The sequence below is a fragment of the Eleutherodactylus coqui genome, chromosome 1 (genome assembly GCF_035609145.1).
Source record: "Eleutherodactylus coqui strain aEleCoq1 chromosome 1, aEleCoq1.hap1, whole genome shotgun sequence".
In the NCBI taxonomy this organism is placed as follows: Eukaryota; Metazoa; Chordata; class Amphibia; order Anura; family Eleutherodactylidae; genus Eleutherodactylus; species Eleutherodactylus coqui.
Genome location: NC_089837.1, coordinates 52,358,181 through 52,376,003, shown reverse-complemented (window position 1 = coordinate 52,376,003; position 17,823 = coordinate 52,358,181). Strand labels below are relative to the sequence as shown.

The 17,823-nt window shown below is 45.2% G+C and overlaps 1 protein-coding gene across 5 annotated transcripts in view; it reads left to right on the top strand.

Annotated features, from left to right (window-relative positions):
• LOC136620929 (cytochrome P450 2K6-like) overlaps positions 1-8,451 on the top strand; it is a 218,197-nt gene extending 209,746 nt beyond the window's left edge. For 4 of the 5 annotated variants that reach the window (XM_066596051.1, XM_066596033.1, XM_066596042.1 and 1 more), the window contains 2 exons: positions 1,458-1,599; positions 5,432-5,834. In XM_066596051.1, the coding sequence (XP_066452148.1) occupies positions 1,458-1,599; positions 5,432-5,610 (321 nt within the window). In that variant the 3' untranslated portion in view covers positions 5,611-5,834. The other variant, XM_066596015.1, reaches the window with a different exon arrangement.
• Positions 8,452-17,823: the final 9,372 nt, after the last annotated feature.

The window sequence follows — 17,823 nt, the reverse complement described above, 5'->3', positions numbered from 1 at the left end:
CCCCCCCTTTACTCTGCCTAATAATATGCTCCCTGTCCTACTGATTGCATAGTCTGTTAGCCGTAATGAACCACCCCCTGCAGTCATACTGATTTAGCCATCACATAGCTTACGTCTGACCATTGTCTACATGTATAGCATCCTGTACTCTCGCCATACCGTGCATATCTCCAGCCTGTTTACCTTTTGTATCACCTCATTAGCTGTAGCATGTAAGCTCGTTGGAGCAGCACCCTCACCCCTACTATTTCCATCAATTGATCACTACATGTAACCATGGTTTTTGTAACTTTGTTTTTTGTATCTGTTTTCCCTTGTTTTGTAAGCGCTGCGGAATATATTGGCACTATATAAATAAAGATTATTTATTATTATGTGGTCATATAACAGAGTAAATAGAATTCTTGCATAATGATGAATCATGCCAGGGGTCAGTGCAGGCAGCTAATGAAGAATAGTCAATAAACAAGCTGAGGTCAGGAGTGGAAAGGACAGGAAAGTTGAGTAGCATGAATTAAAACCAAGAAACAGGATAATATAGAACTTTTGCACACTAGAGAAAATAATTGCTTAAGCACCCTATAGAAGGAGAGGGAGCATTAACTAGACCAAGCTTTGATTATATTGGCAAGGGATGGGAAAGCTGGGTATATTCTAGCCCCTTAAAAGAAGGCCTGTCTCAAAGGAGTATGTGGAATCTGATACCAGGCACAGCTTGAAATGGGGGGCGAGGGGTGGGAGGATGACTGCCAGAGGCCATGATCCTAGCACATAACAAAGGGTTTATGCTGCTTGTGCCAAATTCTGGCCCACCAACCCCATCAGCATGTGGCAACAGAAATCTGCATCTATGTGACTAGTTGATATTTTTTCACTACTCGGTGATCCTATTTTCACGCTCTTTTATCAACTTGAGTCTAACATTTATATTTCTCTTAGCATTGGCATTTGGACATAGTTCTCTGCCATTATAGCCCATCCATGCTAAGGAACAATAAGTTGTTTACATCAACAGAATCCCCTTTCACTGGATGTTTTTCCTCAATTACACCATTCTCGGTATACTTTCCACACAGCTGCATGAAAAGACCCACACATTTGGCAGTAAGGCTAGGCCCCAGATAGTCTAGCAGCAATGACAAAGCCTTGATGGAAGTTGCTCAGATCACTGGATTTTCCCATTCTAATGTGGATTCAAACTTAAACTGATCCACAAAATACTTGTCACTTGATTTCCGCTGCACTGTGGGTTCACATATCTAATTGCGATGCAGGAAAATGCTAACTGTAAAATGGTAGGAGTTACTAACAAAGTGGCCATTCGGGGTAGAATTGTCATGAACATTTCCCCTCTGGTCTGGTCTTTAAACATATTCTTTTGTTGCCTTCCTGTTAGTGATCACCTAATCAATTAAGTTCCATTGTAAATATGACTTCTGTAAATTGTTAATTTCTAGGGGACATTTGTGATTCCGCTGCTGACCTCCGTACTTTATGATAAGGACCATTTCGTAAAAGCTGATGAGTTTTACCCAGAACATTTTTTGGATTCCAGTGGAAATTTTGTAAGGAGAGAAGCCTTCATACCCTTTTCAGCTGGTGAGTAATCCTAGATGTTGACTTCAAATGTTTTGACAGAGTAAAGAGTAGAAATCAGGAAACCTCTCCATCATCAACTTCCACCAAATTAGGAGCTGTAATAATAATAAACCAATTAAGTTAAAATTGAGATACAGCAAGTTTAACAACGCATTTAGGACAATGAAGGGTCAAAAGTTTAATGGAGAACCGCTAATTTAGTTATCCCTAAAAGGTAAATAGAAGTACCCTGAGGAGTGTCAAGGTTAGTTCCAATGATAGTGACCACGGTTCCTACTGTGTACAGTCATGAACAAAAGTTTTGAGACTGACACAAATTGTGCTTTTTACTAAATTTGCTGCTTCAGTGCTTTTTGAACTTTTAGCCAAATATTTCTATGGTATACTAAAGTACAACTATAAGCATTTCACAAGATTTTAAACCTTTATTGACAAATACACCACGTTTGGGCAAAGACGATGTTTAGTGTTGAGCTTCTGATGTCAAGACTTCTGCAAGCCACTATGTCATGCTGGATATCAACTACTGGGCTAAATCTTGAATGATGGCAACCCATTTTTGCCTAATCAGTGTTTGGAGTTTATCACAAATTTTGTGTTTTGGTTTGTCCACTTGTTTTTTGAGGATTGACCTCAGGTTTTCAATGGGAGTTCTGGGGAGTTTCCTTGCCATGGATCCAAAATGTCAATGCTTTGTTCACCAAGCCACTTATTTATCACTATTGCCTTGTGCCACAGTGCTCTAACCTGCTGTAAAAAGCATTGCTCATCACCAAATTGCCCATGCGTCATTAGAAGAAGTTTCTCTTGGTGGATGTTTAGATACCATTCTTTATTCATGGAATTGTTCTTAGGCAAAATTGTAAGTGATTCCACTGCCGTGGATGAAAGGCAACCCCTCAGGAATGGCAGCAGCGAGGCATGCACAGTAAGGTGAAGGCTTTTGGAGGCTAGCCTGGTGTCAACAAGGACAGCATAGAAGCCACTTTTCTCCAAGACAAACATTAAAGGGGTTGTCCCGCGCCGAAACGTTTTTTTTTTTTTTTTTCAATGGCCCCCCCGTTCGGCGCAAGACAACCCTGATGCAGGGGTTAAAAAAGCAAACCGGACAGTGCTTACCTGAATCCCCGCGCTCCGGTGACTTCTTACTTACCTGGTGAAGACTGCCGCCGGGATCTTCTACCTCGGTGGACCGCAGGGCTTCTGTGCGGTCCATTGCCGATTCCAGCCTCCTGATTGGCTGGAATCGGCACGTGACGGGGCGGAGCTACAAGGAGCCGCTCTCCGGCACGAGTGGCCCCATTCAGAAAAGAAGACGACCGGACTGCGCAAGCGCGTCTAATCCGGCGATTAGACGCTGAAAATTAGACGGCTCCATGAAGACGAGGACGCTAGCAACGGAACAGGTAAGTGAATAACTTCTGTATGGCTCATAATTAATGCACAATGTACATTACAAAGTGCATTAATATGGCCATACAGAAGTGCTTACCCCCACTTTGTTTCGCGGGACAACCCCTTTAAGGATAAACTGATGTTCTGCAGGAACTACAGGGATTGGACTGCAGAGGACTGGAGTAAAGTTATTTTCTCTGACAAAGCCCCCTTCAAACTCTTTGGCACATCTGGAAGAATGATTGCTCATAAAAGAAAAGATGAGTTCTACCATTTGTTCTGTGTCATGCCATCAGTAAGGATCCTAAGGCAATTCATGTGCAGGGTTGCTTTTCATCCAAGGGAGTAGGCTCACTCACAACTTTGGCTAATACTACTGCCAAGAATAAAGAATTGTATCTAAACATCCACTTAGAGCAACTTCTCTTAACCATCCAGGAGCAATTTGGTGATGAGCAATGTTTTTTTTTCCAGCATGATGGTCCACTAAGGTACAGGAAAAAATGCTAAGAGACTCAGTGAACAAAACATTCAAATTTTGGTTACATGGCCAAGACACTCCCCTAATCTCAATCCTGTTGAAAACACAGAAATACCGATAAACTCCAAGCAGTGATTCAGCAAGAATGGATTGCCATCAGTCAGGATTTGACCCCCAAAACTGATATCCAGCCTGCCATTGTCAACACTGTAAATATTAGTCTTTGCCTAAACTCGATGCAATAAAAGTTAAAAACTTTTAAATTGCCTATAATTGTATTCCAGTATACCATAGAAATATCTGAATAAAAGTTCTCAGAATACTGCAGCAGCCATCTTTCAGAAAATCAAAATTTGTGTCAGTCTCGAAACGTTTGGCCACTACTTGTAGGATTTATCAAGGAAGATTCCATGGCATCACTGAGAACATCAGGCTTATTAAAGGAACAACTGTGGTAATAACTGGTGCACTGATGCTAGGGCATGACTATTTTAGACAAAAGTGCAGAAAATTCCAGTCCTGCCCAGGGGCATCTGAGGCAGACACCCTGAGGGTTCATCTGGGTCTCACATGGGGGCATCTGTTGCAGTCATGCTTGGAGGTCATGTAAGAAACTGTGTCGGCCATTTGTTTCTTTATTTATGGGGAAAAAAACTTCTTCTAGACTCCAATCAGGTACTAAAAAGTCCTTGGTTTTGTCTACAAATTGACACAAGCAATGAAATTTCACAATTAGTGTACACTGTCCCCTTGGATATCAATGTACTTCTGACTGTGCTGCTGTAACTTCTCCAATCTATCCAAACAGAATTTTTTTGGTTGGTCAGCAAGCCATGTTTCAGCTGTTTCTAATGCATAAGACATGGCAACAAGTTTGGCATCCTTGAGGTCTTTCTTCAAATTAGAAAACAGTTATGAGTGCCAGATCAGGCGAATAAGGAAGATGATCCAGTTCGTTGAAGCTCAGATCAGCCAGTTTACTCTGCGTGAATGGTTTAAGTATGATTTCTTTGTGAGACAAGGCATTGTTGTGCAAAAACACTACACCTTGGTTCAACGTTCTGCACTTTTTTGAATTTAATGTCTAGCTCATTTTATCCAAAAAGGTTGCTAAAATACACAGCTAAGATAGTAGACTCCTTTGCAAGGTAGTCCACAAGCAGTATCCTATTTTTATCCAGTATCCAGAAGACAGATGCCATCCCCTTGGATGACAACTTCTGCACTATGAGTGTAAGGACTGTGGAATTGGAACCACTGTGTTAACCTTCTAGGTAGGTGAAGATCCGATCCAGCATGGCTCACAGTCAACCCCAGCTGAACAGCCCTGTATATGGATGGAAACTAGGGAAGGTATCTTGCCCTGAACTGATAACCAGGAGAGAGAAACCCCTGCCTATAGGCGGAGCACTCGTGCCAACAAGGACAACCCCACAGTCTTCCTCTAGGCGCTGACTTACCCTGGCAGGCCAGAACACCTACAGGCCACCATAGAACAGCAATAGGGAATTCAGAAACAAAGAAGGAACAAGCTGACAGGGATAAACAGAGAAGCGGACAACAGGAATAATAGACCACAGAGTACACGAACAAGAGAACACAGAACATAAGCAGATAGCAGATAGCAAGGTAGCAGTAGCTGGACATGAAGTGAAGGGAACACATTCTCAACAACACTGCAGCAAGGTCTGAAAGGCCCAGGGCAGCTATATATATATATATATATATATATATATTGCACAATGTCATTCCATAATTTGCACACAAAGTATTGCAAAGATTGAGCTTTCAAATAATATAACTTTCATTGATGTGAAAAAAATGAAGATCACAAAGTCAAGGACTTAACAGCATCCCTTTGTAAAACAACTCAGGTTGGAGGTATATAACAATTTTTTAATTTTTGCCTTGAAAACTACCAATTTTTATTCTTTACCTAATATTTCATTGCTGTAGGTAAGAGAAGTTGTGCTGGAGAGAGCTTGGCGAAAATGGAGCTCTTCATTTTCTTCACAAGGCTACTGCAGAGCTTCACATTCCAGGCTCCCCCTGGAGCTACACTAGATCTCACCCCTACACTGGGACTCACATCTGCACCAATGCAACATATGATATGTGCTATACCTCGTGCATAATAACCGGTGAGTATCAAAAAATTCAAAACTTTGTCTAGATAGTTTGTGGTAAAACAACATTTGCAGAAGGAAAAGCCTGTTGCCATGAACATGATCCTACTATCTCATCAACTTGTGTCCTTGAATATTCATATGTAAATCTTAAATGTCTTTGCTTTCTATTTGTTATCTCTTGCAATGAACTACACATGTTGTCTAAATAACAAAGTGAAAAAATATTCACTTCCTAGTTAATCAAGTGGCCAGACCATTTCTTAGAAGTATTTGAGGGACACTTGCATGAGTCTAGGATATTCATAAACATCTGTTATGAAGAGATGATGCCTTCCAAGGGAACATCCTCCAAGCCAACATCTTCCAACCCATTGACATCCATGTTAACATCTCCCAAGCCAACGTCCTCCAACTCCACGTCCAACATTTGAACAATCCAGAGAGGAACCTTACAAGGCCAATCTAATGGTCAATATATTATGAAGGACTCAATTCACAATGAACAGATTTTTTGTTTAACACCTAAGCACTGATCATTTTATAAATGGAAGATAATTCCTCTCATCTATGCTGACACCAATGTGTTCTTCAGAAACAAAGATTGACCTGTTTTTCCCTATCTTTCTCTAATTAAAAATAAGCAGGGGATAAGATAATGTGGAGGTATTGGGTGCCCAGGTCAGGACAAAATAGACCTGATCCAAAAAATACAAAATAATTGTAATAAATCCCCAATTTAATGGAAAATACCACCACCAATATGAGAAATGCAAACAAAAAAGTACAAAAGATATATCTATATTTAATATCAAACCGTCATGGCATCAAATGATAAAGATTTGATTTGTCTTTTTCAAATCTACGCGTTTCAATCTATATATATAAAATTGAATGTATGTCTGTCTGTGTGTCTGCGTGTCTGTCTGTCTGTCTGTTTGTCCTTTATGCGCTACTACACCATTCATCCGATCGCCATGAAACTTTGGGAAGTTGTTGAGTAAACTCCTGGGAAGATTATAGGCATAGTACATTTATGCTACGATAAATGGCACGCGTGCTTGCGTCGTCGACAGTTGCGCCCCCCCCCCCCACGTAGATCGTTCGATTTCCATCATTGCCAGTAATTCTCTCACTTCCCGATGTTGTAGAAACATGAAATTTGGCACGAGCATTGATTATGTCATAAATAGGAAAAGCTAATGGGTCCCAACTTGATTATTCAATTCTAAGCGCCAAAGAATTAGCGTCCAAATTTTACGTACAGAATCTAATTTTCTCACATAGAAACTTGAAATTTGGCATGGGCATTGAATATGTCATAAATAGGAAACGCTAATGGGTCCCAACTCGATTATTCAATTCTAAGCGCAAAACAATTAGCGGCCAAATTTTACGTATGGAATGTAATTTTCTCACATAGAAACATGAAATTTGGCACGGGCATTGATCATGCCATAAATAGGAAAAGTTAATGGGTCCCAAGTCAATTATTCAATTCTAAGCGCAAAACAATTAGCGTCCAAATTTTACGTACGGAATCTAATTCTCTCACTTCCTGATATATATAAATGAATGTATGTCTGTCTGTCTGTCCTTTATGCATTACTACACCATTCATCCAATTGCCATGAGACTTTGGGAAGTTGTTGAGTACACTCCTGGGAAGATTATAGGCATAGTATAAGTATCCTACGATAGGTGGTACGCGTACGAGCATCGTCGACAGTTATGCCCCCCAGACAAAGATCGTTTGATTTCCATCTCAAGCACGAAAGCAAAAGGCATTACGAGCAACGGGATGCGTGTTCAACCAGAAAATGATGCATCGCCGAACGTTTCGCAAGACAATTGCTGGATATTGAGAATGCTGAGGTAAAATGAAAGCTGTGCCGTGATTGGTTGCTATTTCTTATACTGCTGAGGTAACATGAAAGCTGTGCTGTGATTGGTGGCTACTTCTTATACTACTGATGTTGCATGAAAGCTGTGCTGCGATTCGTTGTTATATATTATACCACTAAGGTAACATGAAAGCTGCGCTGTGATTGGTTGCTATATATAATACCGCAGAGGTAACATGAAAGCTGCGCTGTGATTGGTTGCTATTTTTTATATTGCTGAGGCAGAATAAAAGTTGCGCTGTGATTGGTTCTTATTTCTCTTACTGCTCAGGTAGCATGAAAGCTGCGCTGTGATTGGTTGTTATATTTTATACTGCTAAGGTAACATGAAAGCTGCGCTGTGATTGGTTGTTATATATTATACCACTGAGGTAACATGAAAGCTGCGCTGTGATTGGTTGTTATCTAGATATATAAAAACAAATGAATGTATGTCTGTCTGTCTTCGCAGCAACGCGCGACGGGTAAGCTAGTCCTAAATAAAAATGCTCATCAGGGTTCTCCTATAATATACAGTATAAGTAATCACAAAATCATAAATATATTTATAATTTAAAAAAATTATTTTTTTGTTTGCATTTTCTTATTTCAGTGATTGTATTTTCTTTTACATTTTTTCATTATTTTTCTTTTTTTTGTCCCGTTTGATTACATTTTAATCAATAGATACAGTACACCTTTCTGTGAATTTCTAAAGACTCTTTGTGGCTCTGACTGTATATTTTGGCCTGTGGGGGATGTTTATTCCTGATATTCTGTATTATACAAAGCTATCTAATAATGCACAATATGCAGAAACCTGTGGTTGGACTGTAACAAAATTCTAAAACAAATAAAATTAAAGCTAATAATGAATTCCTGTATAAATTAATCATCTGTGAGATAGTTTATGGCATTGTGTAGTATATTGATTGCCATTCAATAAAATACCAGTTGATTTACAGAATATGAATGTTCTTTAGCACAGCTGAGCCTTCGGCTTTTTTTACTACAATAAAACGCCGGCCAAAAATCATGACCATCTGATGCATTGGATTATAATGCATTAGTTTAGATGGGCGATTTTTGGGGGTGTGAAATTGACCAGCCAGAAAAAATAGCGCATATGGTGGACATTTCGCTTTTATGCTGTCCGAAAAGATAGGTCTGGACTCTCTCCCACCACCCGATGGTATTCTGGGCAGCAGCGTTTATGCGCCGTAGCCCCAGCCGTCTGAATGGTGCGACAAAACGAGAAATGCAGCTGCGACTTGGTTGCCGCTGCCCTTCGATCATGCTATTTTTGGCCGAAAATTGAAGGAGCCCTTAAAGTAATAACTAGAGATGAGCGAGCATACTCGTCTGAGCTTGATGCTCGTTCGAGTATTAGGGTGTTCAAGATGCTCGTCACTCGAGACGAGCACCACGCAGTACTCGCGTCAATTCCATTTCCTTCCCTGCATGTTTAACGCCATTTTCTGGCCAATGGACATGCAGGCAAGGCATTACAACTTCCTCCTGTGACGTTTCAGCCCTATCCCACCCCCTTGCAGTGAGTGGCTGGTGAGATCAAGTGACCGCCGAGTATTTAAAGCGGTCCCGCCCGCGGCTCGCTTAAGACACACACTGGGATACATCAGGGAGAGTGCTACTGCTGCTATAGGGAGAGTGTTAGGCTACTGTTAGCGTCTTCAAGAACCCCAACGGTCCTTCTTAGGGCCACATCTGACCATGTGCATTACTGTTGTGGCTGCTGGGAGCAGTTTTGCACCAATTTTTTTTTTTCATCTCGGGCTGTGCAGGCTATAGTGTTCTCAGTCTGCAGTCTGTTATAGAGAGAATAGGGGCAGTACTAATGAGGCAGAGGCAGTGTTAGTGTAGAATCCTGTCTACAAGAACCCCAACGGTCCTTCTTAGGGCTACCTTTGACCGTGTGCATTTTACTACCTGGCTGCTGGGAGTTGTAGTGCCTCACTATTACCCAGCTAGACCTTTTTGCAGCCTTGCGTATAATTTTTTTCAGACTGCAGTTTGCGTTACATAACCGCTGTCAGCCTCCAACTGTACGCCAATAATTGCATAATTTTTTACACCGCTCTGTGTGTGCCGTCAACTTCACGCACAGCGTTCGCCGACAACCCCTGTTAGAGGGAAAGTCATATACACGCTATATAGTCTGTATTCTTTTTCAAAAAAATTTAAATAAAAGCTCCTTTGTTGAGCTACCTGTGACCGTGTGCATTTTACTGCCTGCCTGCTGGGAGTTGTAGTGAATCACTATTGCACGGCTAGGCCTGTTTGCAGCCTTCCTTATTCTTTGTTTCTGCCTGGAGTTAGCGTTACATAACAGCTGTCAGCGTGAAAGTGTACGCCAATAATTCCATAATTATTCACACCGCTCTGTGTCTGCCGCCAACTTCACGCACAGTGTACAGCGACAGCCACTGATAGAGGGAAAGTCATATACACGCTATATAGCCTATATTCTTTTTTTTTTTAATATAAATAAAAGCTCCTTCGTTGGGCTACCTGTGACCGTGTGCATTTTACTGCCTGCCTGCTGGGAGTTGTAGTGATTCACTATTGCACGGCTAGGCCTGTTTGCAGCCTTCCTTATTCTTTGTTTCTGCCTGGAGTTAGCAATACATAACCGCGGTCAGCGTGAAAGTGCGCACCAATAATTCCATAATTATTCACAATGCTCTGTGTCTGCTCTATTCGTAATACACCATGCTGAGGGGTAGGGGTAGGGCTAGAGGACGTGGACGCGGGCGAGGACGCGGAGGTCCAAGTGAGGGTGTGGGCACAGGCCGAGTTCCTCGTCCAGGTGAATCGCAGCCGGCTGCCGCAGGATTAGGAGAGAGGCAAGTTTCTGGGGTCCCCAGCTTCATATCACAATTTTTGGGTCCAGGTGGTAGACCTTTATTACAAACATAGCATTGTGAGCAGGTCCTGTTGTGGATTGCAGAAAATGCATCCAGCAATGTATCAACCACCCAGTCGTCTACACCGTCCACTGCTGCAACTCTGAATCCTCTCGCTGCTGCTCCTCCTTCCTCCCAGCCTCCTCACTCCATGAAAATGACACATTCTGATGAGCAGACAGACTCCCAGGAACTGTTCTCGGGCCCCTGCCTTGATTGGGAAAAAATGGTTCCTCTCTCACCTGAGGAGTTTGTCGTGACCGATGCCCAACCTTTGGAAAGTTCCCAGGGTCCGGGTGATGAGGCTGGGGACTTACGGCAACTATCTCAACAGCTTTCAGTGGGTGAGGAGGATGATGATGATGATGATGATGAGACACTGTTGTCTAGCAGTGAGGTAATAGTAAGGGCAGTAAGTCCAAGGGAGGAGCACACAGAGGATTCAGAGGAAGAGCCGCTGGACGATGAGGTGACTGACCCCACCTGGTTTGCTAAGCCAACTGAGGACAGGTCTTCAGAGGGGGAGGCAAGTGCAGCAGCAGGACAGGTTGGAAGAGGCAGTGGGGTGGCCAGGGGTAGAGGCAGGGCCAGAGCAAAGACTCCCCCAACTGTTTCCCAAAGCACCCCCTCGCGCCAAGCCACCCTGCAGAGGCCTAGGTCTTCAAAGGTGTGGATGTTTTTCAGTGAGAATGCGGACGACCGACGAACAGTGGTGTGCAAGCTGTGTTGCAGCAAGATCAGCCGGGGAGCCACCAGTACCAGCCTCACCAGCATGCGCAGGCATATGATGGCCAAGCACCCCACAATGTGGGATGAAGGCCGTTCACCACCTCCGGGTCACACCACTGCCTCTCCTCCTGTGCCCTAACCTGCCACTCAGATCCAACCCCCCTCTCAGGACACAGGCATGAGTGCCTCCCGGCCTGCACCCACACTCTCACCTCCACTGTCCTCAACCCCATCCAGCAATGTCTCTCAGCGCAGCGTCCAGCTATCGCTGGTGCAAGCGTTGGAGCGCAAGCGCAAATAAGCCACCACGCATCCGCATGCTCAAGCTTTAAACGTGCACATTGCCAAATTAATCAGCCTTGAGATGCTGCCGTACAGGCTTGTGGAAACGGAGGCTTTCAAAAACATGATGGCGGTGGCGGTCCCCCGCTACTCGGTCCCCAGTCGCCACTATTTTTCCAGGTGTGCCGTCCCAGCCCTACACCAGCACGTCTCCCGCAACATCAATCATGCCCTCACCAACGTGGTTACTGGGAAGGTCCACTTAACACGGACATGTGGACAAGTACTGGCGGGCAGGGCCACTATATCTCCCTGATGGCACATTGGGTGAATTTGGTGGAGGCTGGGACCGAGTCAGAGCCTGGGACCACACACGTCCTACCCACACCCAGAATAGCGGCTCCTTCCTCGGTTCTGGTATCTGCGGCGGTCTATGCCACCTCCTCTAAACCGTCCCTCTCCTCCTATGCAACCTCTACCTCTCAATTAAGAAATGTGAGCAGCATGTCGCCAGCAGTCGTTGTGGCGCGGCAGCCCAGCTGTGGGCAAACGTCAGCAGGCTGTGCTGAAACTACTTAGCCTAGGTGACAGGAGGCACATGGCCCTCGAGCTGTTGCAGGGTCTGACAGAGCAGACCGACCTCTGGCTTTCGCTGCTGAGCCTCCAACCGAGCATGGTCGTGTGTGACAACGGCCGAAACCTGGTGGCAGCTCGGCAGCCTCACACACGTGCCATGCCTGGCCCACATCTTCAATCTGGTGGTTCAGCGGTTTCTGAAAAACTACCCGCACTTGTCTGACCTGCTTGCCAAGGTGCGCCGTGTCTGCGCACATTTCCGCAAGTCCACCACGGACGCTGCCACCCTGAGGACCCTGCAACATCGGTTTAATCTGCCAGAGCACCGGCTGCTGTGCGACGTGCCCACACGGTAAAATTCAACGCTGAACATGTTGGCCAGGCTGTATAAGCAGCGTAGAGCAATAGTGGAATTCCAACTCCAACATGGGCAGCATAGTGGGAGTCAGCCTCCTCATTTCTTGGGCCTGGATGGCAGATATCTGCCAGGTCGTCGGAAATTTTGAGGAGTCTACCCAGATGGTGAGCGGCGATGCTGCAATCATTAGCGTCACCATTTCTCTGCTATGCCTGCTGAGAAGTTCGCTGCAAAGCATAAAGGCTGACGCTTTGCGGTCGGAACAGAAGGCGGGGGAAGAGAGTATGCCGCTTGATAGTCAGAGCACCCTCATGTCTATATCTCAGCGCGTTTTGGAGGAGGAGGAGAAGGGGGAGGAGCAGGAGGAGGAGGGGGAAGAGACAGCTGGGCCCACTGCAGAGGGTACGCATACTGCTTGCCTCCCATCTGTTCAGCGTGTATGGCCTGTGGACGAGGAAGAGGAGGAGGAGGAGGATGATGATCCGGAAAGTGATCTTCCTAGTGAGGACAGCGATGTGTTGCATACTGGTACCCTGGCACACATGGCTGACTTCATGTTAGGCTGCCTTTCTCGTGACCCTCACATTAGACACATTCTGGCCAATACAGATTACTGTGTGGACACCCTTCTCGATCCACGGTATAAGGAGAACCTTTCCACTCTGATTCCCGAAGAGGAAAGGGGTTCGAGAGTGATGCAATACCACAGAGCCCTCGTGGACAAACTGATTGTAAACTTCCCATCTGACAGCGCTAGCAGCAGAAGGCACAGTTCCGAGGGCCAAGTAGCAGGGGAGGCGCGGAGATCAGGCAGCATGTTCAGCGCAGCTAGGGGAACACTGTCCAAGGCCTTTGCCAGCTTTATGGCTCCCCAGCAAGACTGTGTCACCACTCCCTAGACAAGGCTGAGTCGGAGGGAGCACTGTAAAAAGATGGTGAGGGAGTACATAGCCGATCGTACCACCATCCTCCGTGATGCCTCAGCTCCATACAACTATTGGATGTCAAAGCTGGACACGTGGCACGAACTTGCGCTGTATGTCCTGGAGGTGCTGGCTTGCCATGCGGCTAGCGTCTTGTCAGAGAGGGTGTTTAGTGCAGCTGGGGGAATCATCACGGACAAGTGTACCCGCCTGTCAACTGCCAGTGCCGACATTCTTAAACTCATAAAGACGAACAAAGCCTAGATTTCCCCAGACTTCTCTTCTCCACCGGCACAGAGTAGCGGAACCTAAATATTTTTTTCACTGCAACCGCAGATAAAAGCACTCTTCTCTATCACCGGGAAAACGGGGCATTTTTCTTTGTCAATCTGTCTCTGACATTAGTCCTCCTCCTGCTACTCTTCCTCCAGAAACAACATGTCATCGCGCTGAACGGCCAATTTTTCTGTGGCCCCAAAGGCTCATCTACATCTACCAATGTTTTTACAATTTTTCAAAGTTTCAAAAGTATTGAGACTGTAACATGAACCAATTTTTTTCAACAGGGCTGCCTCCAGGCTCTGTTACAAATTAAGCACCAGCGAGCTGTATCTTTCAAAAAATGTTTATGGGTTTCACCTGCCCTCTCGCTTGATAAATTTTTCAGACATACACTTGTACTCTTGGTACACTTATTTTTTGGGGCCCACGCCTACACTCTTATCCAACTAATTTTTACGGCCTTCATCTACGCTCATGGTATCACAATGTTTCAGAGGTTGGCCTATACTATTACTACAGAAATTTTGCTGGGGTCTGCCTGCCTATACTTCTGCTACAAGAAAATTACAGGGGTCTGCCCATACTGCTGCCAATTACATGTTACAGGGGTCTGCCTATACCGCTAACACTTGAATCTTACAGGGGTCTGCCTATACTTCTGCCACGTAAATGTTACAGGGGTCTGCTTATATTGCTGCTACAAAACAGGTACTGGGGTCTGCCTATTCTTCTGCTACATAAATGTTTCAGGGGTCTGCCTATACTGCTGCTACAGAAATGTTACAGGGGTCTGCCTATACTTCTACTACAGACATGTTATAGGGGTCTGTCTATGCTTCTGCTACAAAACAGGTACTGGGGTCTGCCTATGCTTCTGCTACATTAATCTTTCAGGGGTCTGCCTTTACTTCTACAGAAATGGTACTGGGTTCTGCCTATGCTTCTGCTACATAAATGTTTCAGGGGTCTGCTTATACTGCTGCTACAGAAATTTTACTGGGGTCTGCCTATACTTCTACTATAGACATGTTACAGGGGTCTGCCTATGCTTCTGCTACATAAATGCTAGAGGGGTCTGCTTACACTGCTGCTACAGAAATGTTACAGGGGTCTTCCTATACTGCTGCTACAGAAATGTTACAGGGGTCTGCCTATACTGCTGCTACATAAATGTTACAGGGGTGTGCCTATACTGTTACTACAGAAATGTTACTCGGCTTTGTCTATACTGTTACTATAGAAATGTTACTGGGGTCTTACTATACTGTTACTACTGAAATGTTATAAATACTGGGCTCTGCCTGCACTCCTGCTACTGAAATGTTACAGGGGTCTGTCTATACTGCTGCTGCACAAATGTTACAGGGGTCTGCCTATACTGCTGCTACAGAAATGTTACAGGGGTCTGGCAATACTGCGGCTATATAAATGTTACTAGGGTGTCTGCGTATACTTCTGCTACTAAAATGTTACTGGGGTCTGCCTATTCTTATGGCACGTAAATGTTACAGGGATCTGCCTATACTTCTGCTACAGAAATGTTACTGGGGTCTGTCTATACTGTTACTACAGAAATGTTACTGGGCTCTCCCTAGACTTCTGCAACATATCTGTTACTTGGGTCAGCTTATACCTTTACTACAGGAATATTACAGGGGTCTGTGTATACTATGGTTGCAAGTATTCCCATCGTGGTGTTCTACCTATCTGGCCCCCCAAAAAACCCAGACTGACTAGGGCATGTGTTGTGGGACGAGGCCAACATGTATTTTCTCTCACATTACCACAGCTATCCGGGGCACTGCAATGGGATTTCTTTATGTACCGTCTGTGGGTTCCTGCTAGCCACCCATGCTGTGAGTGCACACAGACTTGCCATAGCGGAATTGTACCTGCCTGGCACTTTTAGAAAAACCAGACTGACTGGGGCATGGAGTGTGGGCCGAAGCCAACATGTATTTTCTCTCACGTTAACTCAGCTATCCGGGGCACTGCAATGGAATTTCTTTATGTGCCTTCTCTGGGTTCCTGGGACCCACCCATGCTGTGGGTGCACACAGACTTGCCATAGCGGAGTTGTACTTGCCTGGCACTTTTAAAAAAACCCAGACTGACTATGGCATGGAGTGTGGGCCGAAGCCAACATGTATTTACTCTCACGTTACCACAGCTATCCGGGGCACTGCAATGGGATTTCTTTATGTACCGTCTGTGGGTTCCTGCTATCCACTAGAGATGAGCGAACGTACTCGGTAAGGGCGATTTCGCAATCGAGCACCGTGATTTTCGAGTACTTCACGCTGTGGGTGAGCGGGGGGTTGCAGCGGGGAGTGGGGGGGAGAGGGAGAGAGAGAGGGCTCCCCCCTGTTCCCCGCTGCTACCCCCACTCCCCTCTTGCACCCCCAGCCCCACAGCGCACCCGTGTACTTTTCACCCGGGTAGTGAAGTACTCGAAAATCGCGGTGCTCGATTGCGAAATCGCCCTTACCGAGTACGTTCGCTCATCTCTACTAGCCACCCATGCTGGGTGCACACAGACTTCCCATAGGGTTGTTTTACCTGTCTGTCCCCAAAACACTGACAGACTTGGGTAGGGTGCATAGTGCAGATGGTTTACCCCTTGCGTTGTCGATGAGGTATCCAACACCCAAACAGAATAAGTAGTGTGTGGACACATGGAGTCTCCATTGCTATGTCACTCGCAGCACCTTGGGCCACACAAGGTGTTTGCTGGGACAGAGGCAGACCCAGGGCCCGCTCACATACTTCCCACACCGAGTATTGCTGCATTGTGGAGATGTGTAGAAGTGCTCGGCTGGCAGCTGAGTCCCCTTTATGCCCACGTTTGCAGCTCCTGACGGAGGTGGCACAGGATTGGAATGAAGATCGAACATCAATCTATTATCAATTCTCAACAGCATTGTGGGCTATCGCCCTTCCCCCCCCCCCCACACACACACACACACACACACACACGCACACACACTTTTGAAGAGCGTTGCTGCCGGGCCCTGCCAACCCTCTGCAGTGTATGCCTCCGGTTCCTCCTCATGGCAGACGCACTTATAAATAGACATGAGGGGGGTGCACTGCAGACGCAGGGTCGTACGGGATGGGGGGGGGGGGGCAGCATGTAACCAAGGAGAAGAGGCAGCAGTGTGTCCCGCAGGCAGTGATTGTGCTTGGTTGGAGGTAGTGTGGTGCTTAGCTAAGGTGTGCCTTGCTAATGAGGGTTTGTCCGAAGTAAAAATTGTTGGAGGGGGGGGGGGGGCACTCTTGCAGCTATTGTGGCTTAATAGTGACACCTAGGAACCTGAGATGCAGCCCTGCATGTTGCCCATCGCCTGCCCTATCTGTTTCTGTTTCGTTTCCATCACTTTCGTAGGTTTTGCAGATTTTCACAAATGAAAACCTTAGCGAAGCATCGGTCATATACAAAAATGCTCGAGTCGTCCATTGACTTCAATGGGGTTCGTTACTCGAAACGAACTCTCGAGCATCGCGGAAAGCTCGACTCGAGCAACGAGCACCTGAGCATTTTGGTGCTCGCTCATCTCTAGTAATAACCTTCCTATAGGTGCTTTTCATGACGTTCTGCGAACATTGGAGGTGTAGTATGTCATGGGTGGTAAAGTATCTTGTATGTACACCTACAGCAAATGAACAATCTTTAGTTGAACTTTTGTTCTTTTGTTTCTTCTTTCAGTGCTAAAAGTACATAAAAAACTATTAGAGGTGCATCTGTCCATGAATTACTGCCAGATTTCAATAGCCACCAAAAGATACCCTGAAATATAACTTTATGTGAACCACCCAAAAGGAGATCCTTAAAGAAATGTATTTGTAAAGATAGTTCACTCTCTAAATGTAATAAATTATATGTATACTGTATAAAGATAATCCTGTGGGCAAAGTAACGACCACTGGATGACAGAGATAGAAATTAAGCCGCTGAATGCCAGGAACTAAAAAAAAATGACAGGAAACCCATACTGGGATATGCCAAGAACCAAAGCAAAGGAGCCACAATGCAGAAGAGTTAAGCTGCCCATACACATTAACCAAAGTTAAAGGGGTTGTCCCGCGGCAGCAAGTGGGTCTATACACTTCTGTATGGCCAAAATAATGCACTTTGTAATGTACATTGTGCATTAATTATGAGCCATACAGAAGTTATAAAAAGTTTTTCACTTACCTGCTCCGTTGCTGGCGTCCTCGTCTCCATGGTTGCCGTCTAATTTTCGCTGTCTAATGGCCAAATTAGA